We start from the raw sequence: 24,052 nt of genomic DNA on the forward strand, positions 1-24,052 counted from the left end.
GTGTAGGGATGGTACCTTGCTCCGGGGTACCTCAGGGTAGCTGTTCAGTGGATTCGAACCCCGACCTTCCGATCATGGGCGACCATGCCACCTACTGAGCTATACCTGCCCCTAAAATGTTAATAGAATAATATTATTACACGATAATACAAATGTTATCAAATCTAAATTCTAATTCCAGTGAACATACTCAGCTTGAACCTGTTATGTAGGACAGAGAAAGAAAATTAAAAGAAAAAAAATTCTGTGTCTTACATCATAGTAGGTAACTTTAATTTCTAATGTGAGCTCCATGATTAAAAATGATTACATGTCATCTTTAAATACGAATTCATCAGTGTCACTGAGCCACTATGACCGGTTGAGGTTAGGGCAGGGGTGGGCAATCTCAGTCCATGAGGGCTGGTGTCCCTGCAGGTTTTAGATGCGTCCTCGAACCAACACAGCTGATTTAACCCTTTAAAGCCGGTGGGAGCAGGCACGCTCCGTTTTGCGTAACTATTTTTAAATCCCGGTAGCACTGCAACCACGTGAGCTAGCGCAATAAATTTTTTTGCATATGAAGCCGGAGGAGTTGTACTTACATCTTATACCATCAGCTTGTCCTAAGTCACAGTTTGCTTCCACATATAGCTTTGCAAAAACTGCATAAAAAGCACTTGCAGCAACAAAAACATAATATTCCAGAAACATGTTTTGCCGATCCGATCAGCTGTTTGTAACACTTCCTATGTCCATCAGCGTGAACTATCGCATGTCCTCCATGTCCTGCCCGAAACCGGAAGTGACGTCATTTTGCGGAAATGTAGTTTTTTACCATCAGGGGCTTATGAGCCTATACTTGTGTTTTTAAAAGTTATGTTTGACTTTATGACTTTCTGTGTCGTTTCTGGGATGCTCATATTGCACTGCTGGAAATAGTTTATTTTGATGCATATGCTGTTTTTTTGCAAATTTGCATTATAATATTTATTTTCGTTTGTCCTGCAGTATATAAAAATTGGTGTATTTCAAAAATAAAACTATGAAGACACTTAAAATATATTTCCTGTGGTGGGAAACTATTTTGTGCAACTTTTTTGTATTTACAGTTTTGAGGGATAAGCCTCTTAAATTTCTCTAATTAGAAATATATGTTAAAAAAACAAAAACGATTTTAAATTTTTTTGTAGTTTATTGCACTTTTTTGCAATTTATGTAATTACTATGCACTTAATGCAGACATATTATTAAAATTTGGGCTATAATGGTTGTATTGATGTATAGCAACTTGAAATGCTCCCAAAAACGGCACTACAGCATGTAAAAATATAATATAAGCTCTGGCGGACTTGGTTCTATGGTAGGTCTTAAAGGGTTAAATGGCAAAATTAGCTCCTCAACGTGTCCTGAAGTTCTCCAGAGGCCCGGTAACGAACTAATCATGTGATTTAGGTGTGTTGACCTAATGATGGGAGAAGGATGCAACCCATAACAGCCATGCTCAGTGGCTAGTGGATCTAAGAGCAGACCAACTTCATTGAACAGGCTCCAGTAACCATCATAGTGGCAGACATCCAAGAAAGAGTCTCAAGCATGAGAAATTGAACAGCACCAGGCCCTGACATGATTCATGTACTCTATGAGCAGCTCAAATGAACCAGCTGCTAATGGATGAGACACACCCAGAATGGATTATGGAAGGATCCAGAGGGGGGGCCTGTCCCAACCAACTACTGGCCAGCAACCTGCCTCATACCACAACATGGAAGCTGCTTTCAGGAATCATAGTGGCTAAGATGAACAGAAAAATGGCTGAGCACATGAGTGGGGGACATAAAGGAATCGGCAGGAACACCAGAGGGGCAAAATACGACCACTTCTTTGCATGCTTTGAGGTGAAGGGGCCAGAGGCAGCCGTGGCTAAAACATCGGACGGCAGCAGCAGCCTAAGCTTCATGGTGCAGGAATATGAGGTGAGGCGCACACTGAGGGGATGGAACCCTAGGAAGGCTGCCAGTCCAGATGGGGTGAGGGGAAGGGTCCTAAAAAATGGAACACCAGATGGAAGACCAGCTGGCTGGGGTCTTCACTAAGATCTTCATGCTTCACTGTGCCAGTCCTGCATCCCGCCGTGCCTAAAGCCGGCCACAATCGTCCCACTGCCTAAGCGGACAAACATTAGCAGCCTCTACAACTACCAACCAGCTGCTCTAACACCTGTTATAATGAAGCGTTTCGAGAAACTGGTCCGACGTCACATCATGTCCTGCCTGCCACCAACACTCGACCCGCTCCAGTTCGCATACAGAGCTAACAGATCAGCTGAAGACGCCATTGTTACAACGCTCCACACCACCATCTCTCACCTGGAACAACAGGGGCGTTACGCCAAGCTGCTCTTTGCTGACTTTGTTGACTGCCTTCAATACGATGCTCCTGGACAGACTAATAGTAAAACTGCTGGATATCGGACTTCCTTCTACCACCTGCAGCTGGATCAGAGACTTCCTGTCAGACCGTGTACAGAGAGTTAGAGTGGGCCCTCATCTTTCCTCAGTGTTTCCTTAACACCGGCTCTCCACAAGGCTGTGTAGTGAGTCCCCTACTGTACACTCTGTACACACATGACTGTGTCAGTACCCACTGGTGGGGCTCATCTCTGGGGGAGATGAGACGCCATACAGAGCTGAGGTTAAAAGGCTGACAGATTGGTGTGCAGTCAACAAGCTGGACCTCAGTACCAACAAGACAAAAGAGCTGGTAGTCGACTTCAGAAGGAGGAAGTCTGAGCTGCAGCCCGTCAGCATTAACAGGGAGTGTGCGGAAAGGGTGTCCACTTTCAGGTTCCTTGGTGTGCACATAGACACAGACCTCCAATGGAGCTCAAACACCTCGGCTGTTTTAAAGAAGGCCCAGCAGAGTCTCCATGTTGTATTCACTCTCAAGGTATCCTACAAATGACTTTCTCTGGGACTGCTTGACACCGCTTTTAGACTGTATTTTTTCTGTAATGCGTTGGAATGATTCAGAGTCTACAGTGGAAATCGGCAACATTTCCTCGGTGATATAGCCAGTAAAGAGCTTCCTCAGTTCAGCAACACTAAGACCTGTTGCTCTTTAGTCTATTTTCACCTGTTTAGCAGGAGTGGGGCCATTTGAGGTTTGTCCAGTATAAGTGGATGTGGTAGCCGCAGTGGTCATGTCAGTGGGTTTCTCTGTGAATTTCACATTCCCGTGGCAGCGTGCTCGGTGCTTGCTCAGATTTTTCACTGTAGAAAGAACTTTTCTTCCCACAAGGAGTGAACAGCGGACGCTAATGTTTTTGTCACTTTTTACAGAATGAAACACAAATTAATGTCAGCACTTCCCAGCTTTAAATGCTGCATGGTCGTACTCTCTCCCACACTCCATATTATCAGTTGTTGATATTACACACGTGTCTATTGCTACCACAGATGTCACATGCTGCTACGTCATTGTCATGAGACACTCTCACAAACAAAATCATGGTTTAATATGCAGTAACGCAGCGTGCTTATGGGAACGTAGTAATCTAATTACAGTAATCTAATTACTTTTTTGCAATAGTAATCCCTTGCTTTACTCGTTACTTGAAAAAAGTAATCAGATTACAGTAACACGTTACTTAACACGTTACTGCCCATCTCTGATGCCAAGTATGGCCTGGAAGTCTTGAGGTCAAAATGGGAGACGCCCCCTAGGGTGGTCGAGACTGACAGAGCTAAGATCCTGTGGGACTTTCAGATACAGACGGACAAATTCGTGACGGCTACCCAACCAGACTTAGTAGTGAATGTGGCACTACAGTAGAATAATTTATTACTTTGCATAGAGAAATGGAGCAGAATAAAGTCAAAATTTCAAGATTAAACTTGAAATACTATTTTGAGGAAAATTCAAGACTAAAGTTGAAATAATATTTTAAGAATAAAGTTGAACGGTGGAGATTATAGCTGTTGTTTCACATTAAACAATAGTGTAGATAAGTTGTTGAAGACATGGTGCCTCTGCTCAGAAGTAAAAACCACGCAAACTTGGAAGAGTTGTGCAAAATGAAATAGTTATCAATGGATTCAAGGATATTGATGGTTACACGCTTAAAGAGGGTATATGCTGCATCACAAGACACAATAAGGCAGCTGATCAAGTTGTTTCACTAACTCATCAACACCAAGCATTCTGTGAAGTTTGTGGGAGGCAGTTGGTTGACTTGAAACCAAAACTGTAACCTTGACATTTATTCTCAAAATTGTTTTGTTTTTTGTTTTTTTACTTTTTTTCTCAGAATAGGATAGTTTAATCTTGAAATTTCAACTTTATTCTCAACATGAACTAAACTTTTTTTCTTGATGTGACCCTATATTCTATCACAACTTTCAGATTAGCATCTACGGTATGAAAATATCTGAATGTAAAATGTTTAATCAGCTGTCTCTCCATTCATTTTTCATATTTTAATCCTGCCGTAGATATCGACAGCTAACCATGTAACACAGTTCAAGCCTTTAATTCAACAGATTTTTTAAAATTGTGTTTTAATATAATTTTTGAAAAATGCTGTGTGTGGCTTGAACAGTTGTTTGATTCATAGATGTGTGGTTCTCTGCTGGTGCAAACATATGCTTTATTGAATGCTGGACAATGTAGGACATTAAACCGTATTCAATGCATTTAAAATGAGCTCAGTCTTAAACACATGCAGCAGTTATATTAATCCATTTGAAACTCGTGGGGAACATTTTTCTAATGAATACCTGTTTTTATTTTAATATTTTTTTTGCAGTACTTTCGCAATTTTCCAATAATGCAGTTTCATGCGTAGTGAGGTACATTCATTGTGTTTTGGTTTTGAGACATTCCTCCACCATTTGTCATTTTGGGCTAATAATATTTGGTGACTTCACAACACCCTGGTTTGTAATATATAGTAGAAGTACAATGCCTCTGTAATTTTTTTAACCTATGTTACTTTTTATGGTAGGTTGTAAGTATTTCTGACATTATTTGCAGAATTAGTCAATACAATGTAACTTCCATTTCATAATCATTCTTTTCCTTATGGAACTTTTTTTTGTGTAGGGGAGCAGGGCGTCGGGAGATGTGTTGAGGATGAAAGTAAATAAGTCAATTAACTGTACTACAAGTACAACTGGAAAATCAAATACTAATGGGAAATCTTAGAATAGGGCCCTTTCAGGCAGGCTGTAACCTCGACTAATTATCATGGATGTTTTGTAGTCTTTGCTTTTTAGTTATTTAGTATTAAGTCAGCAAATATAATCAGGTAGATATAAACAAAAGTTAAAGAATGATGGCATGAATGATATTGATACTTAGTATCCACTCAGTATGCCATCAAACTGAAAATAGTGTTACTTCAAGTTTCAATGTGTATACAGTTGCTCTGCAATCCATCCATGCTTTTTTTGCCCCCCTCTGCTCTTTCTGGTCTTTAGCTTCCCGTATATGCACATGGAAGGACGGGGAGGTCCCAAGACATAGTGCTATTGAACCAAATATGAATTATTGCAGATGGAATATATATATATATATTTTCTTAACTAACATGACTCAGAAATGCAGCTTTTGGAGAAATTCTGTCCACCCAAAGCAGTAATTTGGCAGGACAAAGATTTGGAATATATTGGTCAATGAATGAGAAACATAGGCTGTATATCTTTGGGGCAGATCCACTGGGGAAGGTTTCACAGGTGATCACTCTGCATGTATTTGCCAGCTGGTCACAACTGAGCAATCTGGCAGCAAATCAGAGAGGCTGAGAGAGACTCTATTTTTCCCTTCAGTGATCTTTATATCTATCTTGCTATGTGCTAGATCATTCCCATTGATCCCCTAATAATCAGGTCCATGTGCATGCCATAAAGTTGCCCAGTAGCCCCAACCTACATCCTGGAACAGCTCTTCATCCATTCCTGCTGTTTCTGATAGAATGGGTTTCAGAGTGTCAGTAGTTTGAAAAACTGCAGATGATAAGAGTTAATGTCATTATATTGGTGTCAGCTTTTTGCTTCCTCCCTTGCTGGTGCTGATAGGTGAGGCTGGCCTAGTTTGTTTCAGTATAATGCAGTAGGGGGAAAGCTGTGTTATTACACATTTGATAAGCGGAGGATGTGTTTGTTGACCTTCATCTTACTGGTCTTGTATGAGTGTTGTTTGTGTCATCTATGTCCTTCACTGCTCTCCCTTGCATGTGTTCTGTGCAAGAAGAGCGAGACAGAAATAAAGAATGTGGAGACGTGTGTGGTGGTGGAGCTGGCGTGGAAAAAAACAACCATGCATCACAGTGGACAGGTCGTTTGAACAGTGCAATGCTGTGTCTGAGTGTTCCTGAAATTAGGGAGGCTAATAATTTCTCAGGACCATTCTTTATGTTAATGGGACAGGGTATGCTGTATAGTCCTGCTGAGGCATGATCTTTGTGGCTCTTCATTTTTCTTTAATGGAACTTTCCTGTTTGTATCAACAGCCACCTCTGATATTTTAACCACGCTGAATTAGAAGTACAGGACGTCCTTGGATTTTTTTTTTGATCACAGACATAATCATGGACATCCCTGTCACACAGACTTCCCCAAAAACAAACACTATAATTTCATGACATTGTTCCATTATCAGGTGTAATTAGCAACATGGACTTCTGGTTCTTAGTTCATAATCTTTGTCACTCATTTTAGGTGTAATGGAATAAAAAAATGAAAAATGCAAGCAATATCTACAAATTATGCCAGGTGACAGTAATAGTGAAGAGACGAAGCACGTTTTGGAATATGAGGAAAGCCAAAAACTGCGCTTGCTCCACTTCTGTACCATTGATTCATTAATGTTGAATCCTCTCACAGCTGCTCTATTCCCATGTTGTTGCAGTATATTAATGACTAACCTCGTATTGTGGATGGATTATCTCAGTTGTTCTTCTGACTGAAGTTTGGTCCGTTTACAGCATCCTGCCATGTGATTGCATTTGTCCCTGACCCTCGGTCGGGGCTGGAAGCACTTTGTGTTTACGCCCTTTTTGCGCTGATTCTAAAGCTGTTAGTTTTATCTCTCTGTGGTGAGAATAAGGCACGGCGGGACCACGGAATATACTTTCGAGCCATTTTTATTCACACTCACCACAACAACAGTCCCCGTGTTTTAACCCAGCGGGCGTGATTATGGATGCCGTGCAGGTGCGTCCGCCCTCCCTGCACGGCACTGCAGACCACGCCCCACCACACTCTCTCCAAACAATATTGACCGAACCAGCAGCAAAAGAAGATCCAAACTAAGCTTCACATAAACATCGTCAAGGACTCCCTCTGATTTTTGCTGTTTTGCTTCCACCACAATAAAATCACACTTCATGCACAGCTCTCTCTCTCTCTCTCTCTCTGTACTTCAAGAACAGTTTCCCGTCTAAAAATCTGTTTTCTGCATTATTCGCTTGCTTGTTACGCACAAGTCTACAGTTATTTACAGCGCTGTCGGCCGATGTTTTTTTTTCCTTTTACTTACTTCCGAAAAGAAAACCTAATTTCTGCCGTTCAATACTGAACAAATTTAAACTTTTTAAAATTATGCAAAATGCAAAATGCTTAGCGTGTCTCTAATAAAACCGCTGTAACTTCAGAGGTGATGTTCATAAGTTGATTAATGGTTTTCTTTCGTTTTTGACCTACTGCAGAATATTTTTATAAAATCCCAGGCCAGGAAAATCACCTTCATGTTTTTCTGTGTTTTATCTTCAGCTACTTTGACACAAAGGCATCTGCTGTGACGCTCACACCTTTGATAAAGTCTTGCGAGTGTCAGCTTCCTTTTTATAGATACAAAAATATGTAAATGTGCTGATCTGAATTATAATATTTCTGACTGTCTGAGGCAAAATTTCCCAGATTCAAATCGAATTGAATCGAATCTAATCGAATTGAATCGAATCGTGGATCGAATCGATTCAGGACCTTGTGAATCGGAATCAAATCGATTCTAGAAATCAGTGATGATACCCAGCCCTACTTCACTGTGTTTATGTTATGCTAACATAGCTGTGTCGCTAGTGATCACGTAGCACACCATTATATACCAGCTAGCCCAACTCCAGTAACCCTACAAACGGCTCCTGACTAAGGTAGCGGCTTCATAGCTTACCAAAGTCGTACTCAAACATTTTTGACAGATTTTTGAGCGCTGTGTACCACATAAAATCGGTTCGAGGTCAGTAAGCACAACCAGAATTCATACATAAGGCACACCGAATTATAAGGCGCACTATCAATTTTTGAGAAAATTAAAGGATTTTAAGTGCGCCTTATAGTGCGGAAAATACAGTATACCAAAGAAAAGACTATATCGCGATATATAACATTACCGCACATGCTTCAAATTATACAGCGATATGGATTTTAGGCCATTTCGCTCAGCCCTACCTCCAAGCTATACAAAATGCAGCAGCCAAGCGAGTTTACGTTACTCCTATTTTATATTCTTTACATTGGCTCCCAATAGATTTTAGAATTCATTTTAAAATTCTTGTTTTAACATACAAAGTTTTAACATACTAAAACGTTATTTATCCTATTTATCTTTTTATTTATATTAAACTTTTATTTACATTTAACCTTTTGTATTGTTTATATTGTCTGTTTATTTTAGCCTTCGTGTACGGCACTTTGTGACTGCCTGTCTATGAAAAGCGCTTAATAAATAAATGTTACTTACTTAACAACTTGTGACCGAAAAGTGAAATGCTGAACATAACACTGTTGGACTCTGATGCTTACTGAATAAACTCTTATATTTTGTGAGAATATGATCTACCAGCCACATAGCAGACAGGTCTGGCCCAGATCTGGTGTCAAGCCGGCACTGCTGGCTGACTTCTGGCATGGTAAGTGGTATGTCTTCCAGATATGGGCCAGGCCTGGCATAGATGGCACTGTTTATGTGATGGCATGCCACATCTGGCCTGATTGTGGTTTGGTTTATGTGGCCCAGGCCCATAGAAAACGGGTCTGGCCCTGGTCTGGCATCAAGCTGGCACTTCTGACTGACTGGTGTCATTGCAGGGTGTATGCCAATGATGGCACTATTTGTGTTCCTATTTTCCTATTTTAGTTAGAAGACCCAAATGCCATGTTGCAATACTATACTGCTATGGTAGCCAACGTTTCAAATTCAGGTTTGACAGGGTTGTGAGTGTATGCTTTATTCAAAATCTAGTGAGGTTTCCCTCCCAGTGCTTCCCACCAGGTGGCTGTAGCTCAGGAGGTAGAGCAGATCACCTACTTATTCAAAAGTTAGTGGTTTGATCCCTGGCTCCTCCAGTCTGCAGGTCAAGAGTGAGAATGTGTATGAATGTAGTTAGGAAGCACGCATTTTAAAGAAAATGTATGAGTGGGTCAATGTGGCACTTTGAGTAATCCGCGAGAGTAGGAAAGCGCTATATAAGAATCAGTCCATTCACTGTCTGAACAGAGTTTTGTCATGTCAGTTTTGCACTATTATGTTGCAGCACATGTTGTTACTACATGGCTTGATTAAGGTACACATTAGGCTGACATCTGGGGCCAGAACTGAAACTGTTCTGGGCCAGCAGCGTGTCTGCAACTGGCCCGTGGCTGCACACAACTTACACATGGCCCACATACCGCAAAGAATGACGGCACTTTGGTGGCCCAGATCGGGTTTGCCAGAGGTGGCCCACACATGGGCCAGCACATGGCCAGTTGCAGACACACTGGTGGTCCTATGTTGAGGTGCATTGAGAGGAGGAGGTGAAGGTCCGAGTGAGATGAGTAGAGATATGACCTGAGTTCCAAGGCAGGGTGGCACCACTGTGTGCAGTGGTGGCAAGAGGGCAGGCAGGTGTAAGGTTGGAATCCTTCCCAGGAGATGGAGCATGAACAGTAGTGAGTGTAGTCAGTAGTGAGTATAGCTCGGTGTCCGAGGGGCGAGCTGACCAGAGAACTGTAACACGAGAAAACGAGGTAAATACAAAGGTTTGGGATAACAACATGAAGCATGAAAGCCTGTTACTAACGTGGGTAAGTTGATGAACTGGTGGTGAAGAGACTGCAGCGGTGGTCTGAAATATATATATATATATATATATATATATATATGTATACACACACACATATATATATATATACACACACACATATATATATATATATATATATATATATATGAGTACTTGCTAATGGTGGTAAAAGTGACTCATAAATTTAAAGGTGAATGGGTTTCTTAGAATCTCGACAATCAGTCTCTCTTATTTTACCCTGTCTATGTTTCTTCTGTCACGTCTGTCTTTCTTGCCTTCCTGCCATTCTTTTATTTACATTCTGCCTCACTATAAACACTCCCTGCCTTTTGCTGTTGTGTTTTTACCATTCCAACTCAACCCTCTATCTCTTTTTACGGCCTTTGTCAATATTTAGAACAGGCTGTTCACTTCTATATTTACATTTGCTTCCACATTCTCTTGTCCTGACATCACTCTTTTACCTCTCTTTTAATTTTGCTATCTCTCTCAGCACCTCTAAAACACCCACCCCTCCAACACCTCCACCCCATTTCCTCTTTATCTCTTTCACTCACTCTCTCGCTCTCTCACTCTGGGATGCTCTGGCACCTAGATTACAGATCATTGCTGCCGCCTTCACTGAAAGGCAAATATCAATGAAGGGTCCACACTAAGATGGACAATGGTAAACAGCAGAAAGGATTTTCTTCTTTAAATTGTAATTTATTGGACACAAAATCTTTGAGGAAAGGAAACTGAAACAAAATCAAGAGGACCACACATGACCAAATCTCTCTGCAAACTGGACAAGATCAAGAGGCAGGGAACAGTTCTCTTTCTCTCTGTGACTTTGAAATTGCTTTCCGAGAGAAAAAGCAGAGATGAAGGGATAGTCAGAGAGATGGGCAGTGACTAAAGTGTAGCACATGAGGAGCAGGTGCTGAGATGGAAAAGGGCTGCACAAGCTAATCTGCAAGTTGCGTTCAGAAGAGGCTGCAAAAGATATTCATCTGCATTTCGTCACTCACTTGGATGATGATAATGAAACGTTTCTCCCACTGAAAACGCTACGTCCAGATCAGCAGAATCAACTTTTGAAGATTTATCTGCATTCGTTTGAGTCCTTATTTGCTGCATTTGAGGATTAAAACTGTTTCTCTGTGACTGTTTTTCTAAGGTCAACCAATTGCATCTCTCAGATGTGTTTTGAATGATCTGAGAGTGAGGTATCGTCTTTTATTTTTTAAAATTTTCTCAGTCATGACAGTTTTGCTGTCTAGAGCCGTGTTTCAGTTTATGTCTACGTGAACTGTTTGGAATCATGTGCCCCACTGACCTGTTACCTTCGCGGGGTCCCATTAAAAGGTTTTCATCCCAAGCCTCTGGACTAATTGCTCTCTATAAGAGTGCCTGGATAGGATGGCTCATTCTGGGATGTATTGCTGGACCTTCCAAACACAGTTCATCCCCATCAGGGAGGTTAGAGAACTCCAGGAGCGCCACCAGACCTCGGGTGGAAAAAGACTTGATTGCTTATCCCGAGGAGCTACACTTAGAGGTGGCAAGGCACCACTCCACCTCACCCGTCTCCATATATAGATCTCCACTATTGCTAAAGGGTGGTCACAGTGAGTATCAAAAAACAGCACAACAATAACATTCAAAGAACAGGGAATTCAATTTCAAATGTATTAGTAAAAATGTAAAACTCTAGTATGAACGGCTGCCATCAATTAGCAGTATAGTGAATAGTTCTTGTTCTCCTTCATGTTATCATGGACACTCAGGTTTCCAGCCTACATGAAAAAAAACTTCCTCAAGCCTCACAATTAAAAATGTGTAAACACAATTCAAACATCTATAACAAGCAGCACATTAGGTTGTTGCTTAGTTACTTAGTTTAGTTTTGCACAAATGTTATAAATAAATCTCTATCCACAAATACATACAAAGGTCATGTACATCATACAGAATACACTGTTAGGTCCAAGACTTCAGGATCCCCTGTCACAGAAGTCAGACATCACAGAAAACACTGCCAAATGCAAAACAAAGAAAGAGATAGACAAAGGTGTTTACACTTTATCATCATCGCTATTTTTCTGAGCAATATGTGATTTAGGAATTTGTCTTCAATAAGTAAAAGTACTTGTTTTCTTCCTGTAGAATACCATGGTCAAATCACATTGTATAATTAACATCAGCATGAGCAGAGGCATTTTTCTGTACTGTCATCAAACTGGTCTCCCAGTCAGGAGTCGAAAAGAGTTTTTTTCTCTTCTTGTCCCTGACGTGTCTCCCTGTTCTTTTTGGCGCACATGCAGCCTGACAGGAGCTTCCATGTGGTACTGAGGCAGGTTACTGACTGGTAGTTGGATGGGACTGGTCCCTTCTGGGGGTCTTTGGGAATCAGAATTGTCCAGCCTTCAGTTAGCCATTCTGGGTGTCTCTCATTGACTAGCAGCTGGTTCATGTCTACTGCCAGACAGTCATGGAGTGCAGTCACCTTCTTCAGCCAGTAGACGTGAACCATGTCAGGGCCTGGTGCTGTCCAATTCTTGGACAATTGGATGTCTGCCACTGAGCATTGCCTTCGCTAGTCTGTTTAATGATCACAGCAAGTCTGAATCAGACCACACTGTCTTAGATTTAATCTGGTATGACTAAAGCACAACAGATGGACAAGCAAATACTGTACTTTCAAATAGACTATGAAATTCAAGCCGAGATGATGAAATTGTGGTTCACTAAGCCAAAGCGCAAGTTCAGTACACGCTACACAATTAAACTACCAGCCTGACATGACAGTGTTTTTATGTACAAATGCACATAAAGCAAGCATATAGCAATGTAGCTCATCTTCACCACCTTCTATAACTTAATCAATGTTTTCTTCAGTCTGTTTGAACCCCAAAATATCATGTCAGTAAAGGCACTCTCTGCTGGGATTAAGACAAAGGGCCCTGTGTCCAGTTAAACCAGGGAAAGATGCAGTTTCTGACACCATCCCAGATTGTGTATTTAGGATATCTGTAGACACATGGAGATGTCTGTGAAGGTTCTCAGTCATCCAGGTCATCGTAGTCTAAGGAGTTTGAAAGAAAAGCGTCTGGACTTCTTTAAGTTGCTTGAAGACGTTTCACCTCTCATCCGAGAAGCTTCTTCTGTTCTAGGTGGAGAGTCCCAGATTTAAGCCTTGTGAGAGTTTCCCCCCAAGAGGGTCAATGGACCCCATAATGATCCTCTACCTAATCACACGAGCCAAGGTGTGAAAGCCGGTGTAGGTCACAATCAGCCAGGGTTTCGGGTGAGCTCATTGTGAAACCTGGCCCCACCCTATCATGTGATGTCCTGAGGTCAGGTGGCCCAGGATGTGAGTGGGCGTTAAAGCGTCTGGGGAGGGATCTCAAAACTGGATTATAGATGGCAGACAGTTGGTGTCGTAAACCACCGCCTCTGTTCAAAGATGGGCGCTCACAGTGGACATAGATGGCTTCTTTCACTCCTCTTTCAAACCAGCCACATAGAGATCTATAACATTTCCCATGTTTGCATAGCATTAGCATTTTAATATGTACAAAGGTTCACATATACTTCATACCAGAACCAAGAAAAGTCAACACAGAACTTGAACATGTTGCGGTTCAGCCATTTGATTCATGTTACAGCAGCTCATGAGTGAATGAACACGGTGCGATAAAAGTACTTTTAGAAGTACATTTCCCAAACACTTACATTTAGTTACATCTATTTAAATTTACTTGAAGGGTTAGGGGTTGCCACCTCAGCATTCAGTCAACTTCCACAGAGTGTTGCTGATGACCTGCTAATTTTCTTAAGGTGTGTTGCAGCAGGGACACATTTAAAGGTTTCAGGACACCGGCCCTCGAGGACTGGACTTTGACCCCCTGCTCTAGTTCTTAGTTGTTGTTTTATTATGTTAGTTTCCTTTCTTGTCCACCCTGTCACAGTCTCATCTGTGTTTTGTTTCCTTTTCTTCTCCCTAGTCATGTCTCCATTCCCGTCTGGCCTCTGTGTTTTGTCTAGTCCTGGTCCCTGTGTTTAATCCTTTCTGTTCCTGTGATCATTTCTCTGTGTTTCATCCCTTTATCAGTCATGTTTTCATGTCTGTTTTTCAAAAGTGGGAAGTAACAAAGCACAAATACTTAGTTGCTGTACTTAAGTAGAATTTTCAGGTATCTGTACTTTACTTGAGTAGTTATTTTTCTGACTTTACACTTTTACTCTCAAAATTTTTAAACAATAAATAATAAATATCTGTATTTTCTACTCCTTACATTTTTAAAATAGGCTTGTTACTTTTGGTTTGACACGTTTGAGGGGAGTTATTATTTAATGTCACTGTGGGCCTTCAAACATCAAACAGCCTAAACAGTAACACATGAGAGACAGTCCTGTTGGTTATTCAGTCACCAGGGATGTCACGTGGATAGAGGCAAAACCATGTGCCACAGTCAGGGATTTGGGTTTTTTGGGGGTGTTTTTTTGGCACAACATTGTAGTTGAGGATCTTCAGCATCTAGCTAGCCCCACAAAAGAGGAGCAAGCATAAAGTGAGTAACGTTTTTTAAGTGTCAGGTCATTTTAAATGCAGCATTTCTATCAACTTAACAAACATCAGCAAACACACAAACCGAGTTTGTTGCACAGTGTGTTGCAGCTAAAGGTCTATGGGCTCAAATTGTGGTCATAAATATTTTGTACTTGTAAATCAAATGCGTATTTGTGTACTGAGTTTTGTAACCTTGTAAACCAAAATATATGAAAATTTATGTTTGTGCATTTACAGATGAATATTTGTGTTTGTAAAAAATATTTACACGAGTTACAAATTTTTTTGTTAAGGTCTGCTTACAGGTACAAAGCAAAAAACTCCATGTAAAACTGTGCTCAGGTTCCCTGGCTGCATGTGGATTTACACTTACACATACAAATTTTGACCTGATTTTTCTTCCTTTCAGCTGATTGGTCAATGTCATGTCAATCACAAATTTAACAATCCAATCAGAGAACAGATGGGTTTGGCTGTTGGAGGGGGGTGTTACTGATAGCACAGTAGGTTAACTGTGTTATTTAAAGGTTGCATGAAAGTAACCTGCAGGTTAGTGCAGGATAAACCGGTTAGTTTGCTGTGCTGTACGATCTACTGTACAATATAAAGCGCCTTGAGGCGACTGCTGTTGTGATTTGGCGCTATATAAACAAAATTGAATTGAATTGCTGTGATGGATTTAAAATAAAGTGCTGTGTTGGACTGGTGCACAGTAGCTGTGGAGCGCATGGTCAGAGTTCAGTTACGTCAAGTATACCAGATCCTTCATTCCAACTCCATACTGTCTAGTATAAAGACAGCAGTCTTTACAAGCATACTGACAGTATCCTGTCAATGCAGAGTATGGAAACCTTCCAGGGCAATTCATGAAACCTCAGAGCCCAGATCACAGCCTGTACATTAAAAAAATCTACTGGAGCTCTCGATAGAAATTATTGTGACTTGTGATCCTTTTCCACACGCTGAGCCACGGCAACCAATTTTAGGATTCCACCATGTGCTGAATCTTATTTTAATCCCATTCCCTACTAATTTTTTCCTTATTTTTCTCTGATCATCAGTGTTGGGAAGGTTACTTTTAAAATGTATTCCACTACAGATTACAGATTACATGCCCCAAAATTTTGTAATGTATTCCGTTACGTTACTTAATAAGAGTAATGTATTCTGGATTACTTAATATATTATCATGCTGTCCTATTGCTGTGTGATTTATTACTATTACTGAAGGTTACTCTCCACACCAACACCAGCTAGATGTTTAAATCTTAATATAAATGAGTAACAGTAGGTGGACATTAGGTAAGGCTGCACTTTTTGCAGCGATCTCGTATAGAAAACTATTCGGCGCGTATATAAAACAGGTCCGCGGCTCCGAACCGTAGTAAAGGGACCTCTGGCTAATACGTCGTGTTCGTGTCGGGCTCGTAGCTGAAAACTAGCTTTACTTTGTTGTCTGGGTCGACTTTGCTAGCGAGAGACAGAGAGAGGCGTTGAAAGGCTGCTGCAACGGAACTTATTGTTTCAGAGGAAAACAGGAACACAGTGTACAGTCGAGTCTTAATAGCTTACTTACAGCTGGGCTCGTCAGGCTCTCTTCTTGGCTGCAGTGGTTATTATTATATTTACATGCTTCCAGCTCCCGTGCTCGGTGACAGCTCGTACTTTTCCTTTCTCTCCCTCCCTCGCTCACAGACACGTAACGAGTACAGCAGTCCATTCTCCCTGCAGCACGGACTACACTGCCCATCAGGCTACATGCTTTAGGGCGATGCCTGTAACACTCTGCTATTGCCTTCATATTAAATCAGTTTTTGAATATTAATTTTTAAAAATATTTCTTCACGTCATTATGTGGGCTGCAAGTAGAGGTGACATGGGCCGCGAGACTGAGACACAGACATTAAAGCCTCTTAATGCGTGTTCTGTTTGGGTTTCCACCGGCGTGGAATCGCCAAAAATAGAGAGAGCATAGCTGAACATATGAAACAGGAAAAGACCGCCGTGTAATCCATTTATTTTAACAAAGTAACTGTATTCCGAATACCATCTTTTAAACGGTAACGGTAACGGTAACTGTAACGGAATACAGTTACTCATATTTTGTATTTTAAATACGTAACGGCGGTACATGTACTCCATTACTGCCCAACACTGCTGATCATGTTGTACTTAACTGATTCAAGCTCAGTACATTTGTCAGAATATAATTTTATGCTGAAAAAAATTTGGTTTTCCATCTCCTAATATTACAAGGTTTAGTTAACGTTTCACAAAAATAGCTGGTAGAAATGTCCTCCAAAGAGCTACTTACTTACGTTCAGTACATTTCAGAGTCTTAAACTTTTACTGGAGTATTTTTAACACTAGTACTTGTACTTCTACTTGAGTACAGAATGTCCGTACTTTTACCACCTCTGTTATTTTTTGCCAGTACGTGTGTCAAGTTCACGTATCTAAGTCTGGTCTCATGTTTATAACTTCCTCTTTTATTTTGATAGTCCTCTGTCTGTTGCTTGAGTCTTCCTGACCCCAATGGAAATAGCATAACCTATGATCCTTTAAAAAAACTGGTAGTAAAAGCAGCCCAAGCACAGAACCTGTGGGCACTCTTTGTACATTAGTAAGCAAGTTGAAGCTGAGCTTCTATTTAGTGTAAACATGTCCTACATTAAGTTACCTCAACTTCTTGTTCAAAGCTACCACGATACAATTTACAACACTTAGTGAAAATATGCAGATCTACAGTTAGCAGGTCTTTATTTTCTAATTCATGATTTCTCCTTGTTTTGCTTAGCTGGGACAACATACATCTTTGGCAAAGGTGGGGGCCTCATTACATTCAATTGGCCAGCCAATGAGAGACCAAGCACCAGGACGGACAGGTTGACTGTCGGCTTCAGCACCTCCCTGAAAGATGGCATCTTAGTCAGAATTGACAGTGCACCTGGTCTGGGGGACTATCTCATGCTGCATATAGTAAGTTCAACTCAAAATATTGTCCTTGAATAATTTGTGATTTTTTTGTCCTTTTATTGAGTTTTTGGTTTCTTTTTTACAGTAAAGTAGATTTATAGTTTTATCCCCCAGCATGTTCCACAGGCTTCAGCTGTCACAATATGTGGATTTTAGAGAGAAGGACACAGGACTATATATAGAAGAACTCATTACTTGTGAAAAAGAGAGGGACACAGGTGAAAGAGGACAATGAAACACTAAATATTTAAACTGATAGAAATTAACATCACTGAGCCCTGCTCTCAAAAACTGACATAGATGTAAGACTGTCTGTGAAGCTGGACCGGGAATCCCATCAGCAGTATGTCAGCAGGGAAAATAGGTCAATGTGTGCAATGGCCCAAAAACACAAGCCAAAAAAAAAAAAAAAAAGAAGGCTCAAAGGAAGAGATGCTGCACTTTTTCCCCCTCACGTCATCTCACTGACTGGATTACTTCTTATTACAATTTAAGAAATGCGAATCCCGACTGTAACGTGGAGATTTTTTCCCCTGCAGACATGTTGATGGATGTTAGGATTTCCAGTCGTCTTTGGTAAGACGCAGTTTTGGTGTGATATGCATGTAGTAACCTGTTATGTAGTACTGTTTGGCTCAAACAGGCTCTCCTCCACACAGTCCTCATTCATAAAGTGCTTTACAAACCCAAATATTATGGCTAACAGGTGGATTTTACCGTTGGAGTGCAGCTAGCCAAACAGTCAGATTTTGAGAGCAGGGCTCCGTGATGTAAATTAGCCTTTATATGTGTAGTGTTTCACGTCCTGTTTAATAACTCTTTACTCTCATTTCAGCAACAAGGCAAAATTGGAGTGACCTTCAACATCGGCACAGTGGATATCAGTGTGCAGGAAAGCAGCACCCCAGTGAATGATGGGAAGTATCACGTTGTCCGTTTCACCAGAAATGGTGGCAATGCTACACTGCAGGTGGATAACTGGTCTATCAATGAACATTTCCCACCAGGTACAGTATTAATAAATCCGTCAGCTGTTAAAGTAAAACAACTGGTATTAACTGGTAATAATGATGCAGTGGGGTTGTGTCATTATGATACGAGATCACTGGGCAGCATGTGCTTCAGTAACATAAGATTTTAATTTCTAGCATAAAACAGGTGTCTAACATAGTGGGATTTATCTGTGAGGAGCGAAACACATTACGTACTACCATACTGCATTAGGGATTACTATGTAACTCTGTAGACTTTGGATGGACATGTTAGACGTGTTATCCTAAAAGTAAAGACAAAAAGAATGATGTTCCAAGCCTCCATCAGGATTTCTGACGATTGCTGTATTAGTGCTAAAGTTCAGGGCCCCTGCTGCTGTGATGGTTTACAAAAATCTCCTTTCATTTGTAACCCTTTTATATGGGTGAAGAGCAGAACTCTGTTGGCAGTAGTGTTTTTTATTCCTGTGTTTGCTCCAACTGTCTGAGATAATTTGATATCCCAGATCGCATCCTTAACAGAAGTTGCACTTTGAAAAAGAACAGATTGGCAAATGATGATTGTTGTGATTCGTGCAGCCTGTCGAAACCCAGTACACACCCACATACCATGGGGTGGTATAATGGAACTATGGTGACTTTATCATACTGACACAATGAGGATCGAGGATATCTATAAGTGTTTGTGGAAATACTGAGAGGAAGGAGAAAGCTGTAAGAGTCAACATAATGTCTTCTGACTTCTTGGCATCTACAGGTTTACCTGTTATGGATAGATTGAGGAAAGCATGTTCTAGTTTCTGAAACTGTGCTTGTTTAGCATGTGGCAGAAACGCAACCTAACATTAATTGTACACCTATGTGGCTCACTAGTGACCTGGTGGAAGTTAAGGGGTTAAGTCTGTCAGCTGAAGTCAGTGTCTCTTCTATCCTGTAGTCAAAGTAGTTTGAACAGTAAGGAAGGTATATTATCAGTTGTGTTTTGAAAATCTGATACTTATTGAATCAATAAATAGTCTTTGCATGAACCACATCCACACCTCATATGCCAGAGATATGAGGTAAATTCCATCTATGTCCATACAGAATCTCACAGCTGAAAAGACTTGGGAGAAATTTAAATAATGACATAATCAAAAAAAATCGCCCTCATCCCCTGGGTGTTGGTATTTGTTCCTCTAGCTTGGGTCCTCTGAGAGTTTGAGGGCTCTGCTGTATCTTAGCTGTTCCTCTGATGTGCCTGGAATCTGCTGGAGCCATTCTTCCAGTTACGGGGTCACAACTCCTACTGGTCCTATTACCACTTGGCCCTTTTAGACTTTACCTTCCATATTTGCTCCAGTTATTCCTTCAGGCCCTGGTACTTATGTATTTTTTGTACTCCTTCCTGAAGTTACTATCCACTGGGATTTCCACATCACAGCTGTGGTATACCTTCTGTAGTTGAGGTCAGTCTATAACTTCCTGTCAACTGTGGCAGACTTCAGCTGGAGTCTCAGTACCTGGCCTACCTTCTGGAGATATGTCCGGTATATCTGCCTGTCTGACACACATGATTAGGTTAGGGCTATCAGTGATGAGAACTTAGACATCACAGGGTTAACCTAAATGAAATGAAAACACACAGCTAGAAAAGCTAGAAAGTTCTGGGTTTGAATCTTAGTGGTGCCTGGCTCATGTCATTGCTCTGGTTTCTTCTCATAGTCAGAAGGTTAGGTTAACCCTGGAGCACAGTTTCACGTGGGAACTAAATTAACACATGCAAAAGCATACAGTTATGTTTAGGGTCATCATTGATGATGACTTTGACTTCACAGGGTTAACTGGTGATAAGTGGTGGTAAGGTGGAAACAGATGTAGATATAATACAGAGCTTTCATGTAGAGCTTTGAACATCACATTTAAAACATGTTATAGAAATGCCCATTAATTGTGTGTAACCATGTTTGGACCTTGTTTAATTCTGTGAGGTCTAAGTCACATAGGGCTAGGTTTGTCAGCTGGGGTTGTCACTGGATGATGACTGTTTTTGTGTGACATTATATTAAAATACAAAATTGTCACTAGAGGCTTTACCCCAGAAACTACAGACAAATTAAATCCAGACTCTAGAGAGCGTCTGGCTGCAGGGCCTTGTGCAGACTGCAGAACAATTTCCATCACATTCATGTCCAAGACAAAATCCCTTAAGTCAAATAGAATCCACTCTGGCACCCTCCTCTACTAGCCTGCGCCATCATTTGCTTCAGTGCTTTCGATCATTGATTCAGTTTCCCATGGGTAACCAGCATCCTGGAGTCTTGGTAACAGTGTGTTTGAGGCAAGTGTAATGGACAAATTGTTCTGCTGTACTGGCCAACAACATTTCTGCCTCCAGGAAGGGTCTTTGAGTATAATGTTTTGTGATTCAGTGTGGCACTCTTTGTTAGACAAGCTTTCAAGTACTGAACTATTTGGCAGCGCTTCTTGGCACTTGCCCTGGATGGATACATGATGTACACAAGCCTTCCACAGTCTTTTCACAAGGCTGCAGTAGTGGAGCAGTGAGGTGTTCAAAGAATGGTGCAGTGCTGAGGGATGGGCCTTCAGTTTGTCCTGTAAACCTGTGCCTGTTCCTATAAACTCATCTCTTTAAACTGTAATATTTTAAACTGTTAAACTTTGAAAATCATTTTTAGATTTTTTATTATTCTATTAGATATAAGAATAAGATTTATGTAAGACAGTTTATATGAAGGGTAACATCTTATAATCTATAAAACTCTGCTGGAGGGTAATCTATGTGTAACCAGTGTCTGCAATGTTTCTCTGAGCTTATCAGGAGACCTATTCGGTCATTTGTCCTCACACACATATGAACTTGAGGAACATTTCACGCTTAATCCATAGGGCCCACTATTTGAAGCTATAACAGTTTCAGCTCTTCTGGAAAGGCTCTTCGCAAAATTTAGAAGTGTGTTAATGGGAATTCTTCACCCTTCGTCTAGAAACACATTTGTGGGATCAGATACTGATGTTGGAGGAGAAGGCCTGCTTTGCAGTCTCTGCTGTTTGTGATGATGCTCTTATCACAAAGCTGTTCTATTGGGTTGATGCCAAGACTCTGTGCAGGCAGATTCTTCCACACCAGACTTCAGACACCAGCTCTTCCATGTCTTTATGCTTTGTGCACTAGTGTCTGACAGTACAGTCTTTTCCCATGTGTGTTGAATAAATCTTCTTTTTTTTCTTCAGTACCGGTACTGGTTTTATTTTGTTGTATCTATCCGCGACATCTTAAAGGCCGGTCCATAAAAATATTGTCGGACATAAACCGGTCCATGGCGCAAAAAAGGTTGGGGGCCGCTGATGTATGGCTTGGACGCAGCTGTTTGGCCATGGAAACCCATTCCGTGAACCTCTCTATACGCTGTTTTTGAGCTAATCTGAAGGCTACATGAAGTTTGGTTGTCTGTATCGACTGACTCTGCGACCTCTGTGCACTATGCCCCTCAGCATCTGCTGTCTCCACTCTCCAGTTTTACGTGAACTACCACTTTGTAACTGAGTTGCTATCATTCCCAATTGCTTCCATTTTGCCATATCACTAACAGTTCACTGTGGAATATTTAGTACTGAGAATATTTCACGTCTGGCCTTGTTGCAAAGGTGGTACCCTGTCACTTTACCATGCTAGAATTCACTGAGCTCTTAAAAGTTACCAAGTTTTTCACTAATATTTGTAGACGAAGTCTGCAAGTGCTTGATTTTATACACCTGTGGCCATTGTAATACCTAAATTCAATGATTTAGATGGGCGAGTGAATACTTCTGGCAATATAATGCATGTCAAAGGGAAAGCCAGGCATCCTTACCAGTAAACCTATTGTTGCTGGTTGTGTCTTCTTTCTCTTTCTTTCAGTCTCAAGACAGAGATCATGGCCATAAGTGAAAGTAGACACAGAGCAATAGCTTTGCTTATCAGAAGCTGCACCAATCCATCTGTCCATGATCCACGTTGTTCTTTCCCCGATCATGGATAAGACCCATGATTTGATGTCATCCTCCAGAATCTAATTCCCACCCCACAGTGGCCAATTCACCCTTTACTTTTGAGAATGATAGCTTGTTTGTAAATGACCAAGATAGATATGACATACTGCAAATCTTAGGTTAAGAGTCCTCATTTTAAACCATTACATAATCCTGTGTAGTTTTAAAATATGATGTCCATAATTACACATGCTGCCCAGTAGTGGTGCAATGGATCAAAAATCTCACGGTTCGGATCGGATCACTTTTCGGATCAGCAAAAAAAGAAAAAAGACAAAAATGTAACATTTACTTATTTACTTATTGAAGGTTTTTTTGCCTGTTAAAACATTCAACTCAAGACTCATTCCATACAATTATTTAAAAAATATAATAGGGCAGTACAGGGCTTTGTATCTACCACTCAATTCAATTTTATTTATAAAGCGTCAAATCACAACAACAGTCGCCTCAAGGCGCTTTATATTGTAAGGTAGACCCTACAATAATACACACCGCTCATTACATCGCACTCCGCTGTGATATAATGAGCGGTCACGGTCACGTAGCTTTCCGTTGCCCTGGAGGTCCACCCATTTGTAGTAGTTAGAGCAACTGAAGATGCCTGGGACAGTTCAGCCATAACTTAAATCTTTTCCTGCTCATACATGCCTGGAACGATCTTGCCACTGAAGTGGACGCGAACGGGATATCATAGCGTGGCTCAAGCATGTTCATCATAGTTTAAACCCCTTGTTTTGCACAACGGAATACGGCCTCCCGTCTGCAGCTAAACACCCCAGTAGCTTCTGTAATAGCTTTAGCTTTAGCCCGGTCGGATTGGGCAGCAAAGGGCTGCTTAAATACCGAAAACTCCTCTGCTCCTCCACTTGGACCGCTAGCGCTGACCATAACTATCGCTTGACAGACTGACCACGCGCACCGAACCGTGGAGTGGGATCGGTTCGGATTACGGATCAACTGTGATCCGCTGCACCTCTACTGCCCAGTGAACTACACATTATGTTTGGATCGGCCCTTTTTGTGGTTTATGCTGTTTTACTTTGTTGTTTTACATTAATGATAGCCCAGAAGTCTTTTGAAAATTTTTCATTTTACTCGGGCTCATCCTCTTTGGTATTGGCTGCATTGAAATATATGTTACCTTATACGGTGAAGATATATCTAATCATTTTGATTGTCACTAAAATTTAATTTTAGCATGATTGAATGAAAGCACTGTTGATATCAGTTAAATAAGCTTGGTCTAGCCACAGAGAGTGTGCATTTGATGTATCATACAATTTAGGGGTTAAAATTGAGTCAAGTCAAAGTGAGATGTTGAACAACATTTGTAACAAATGGGTGAAGGTGAAAAAATAGAAACAATATTATTAAAGATAATTTCCAAAAGTCTGTTAAGTTTATTTTTTCAGAAAGATCCAACTTCACAATTGTAATATGGCACCCTTT

General features: G+C 40.9%; 1 protein-coding gene across 9 annotated transcripts in view; it reads left to right on the top strand.

Moving 5' to 3' along the window:
• nrxn3a (neurexin 3a) overlaps positions 1 to 24,052 on the top strand; it is a 201,588-nt gene that overhangs the window by 156,789 nt on the left and 20,747 nt on the right. For all 9 annotated transcript variants that reach the window (XR_014798685.1, XR_014798686.1, XR_014798687.1 and 6 more), the window contains 2 exons: positions 17,398 to 17,579; positions 18,412 to 18,583. Coding sequence is in view for 6 of the 9 variants with exons in the window: in XM_084915427.1 (XP_084771553.1) it covers positions 17,398 to 17,579; positions 18,412 to 18,583 (354 nt within the window). In the remaining 3 variants the exon portion in view is untranslated. The remainder of the gene's footprint in view (positions 1 to 17,397; positions 17,580 to 18,411; positions 18,584 to 24,052) is intronic.

This window comes from Perissodus microlepis, chromosome 19 (genome assembly GCF_051167445.1).
Source record: "Perissodus microlepis isolate ML-2025 ecotype Zambia chromosome 19, ASM5116744v1, whole genome shotgun sequence".
Lineage (NCBI taxonomy): Eukaryota > Metazoa > Chordata > Actinopteri > Cichliformes > Cichlidae > Perissodus > Perissodus microlepis.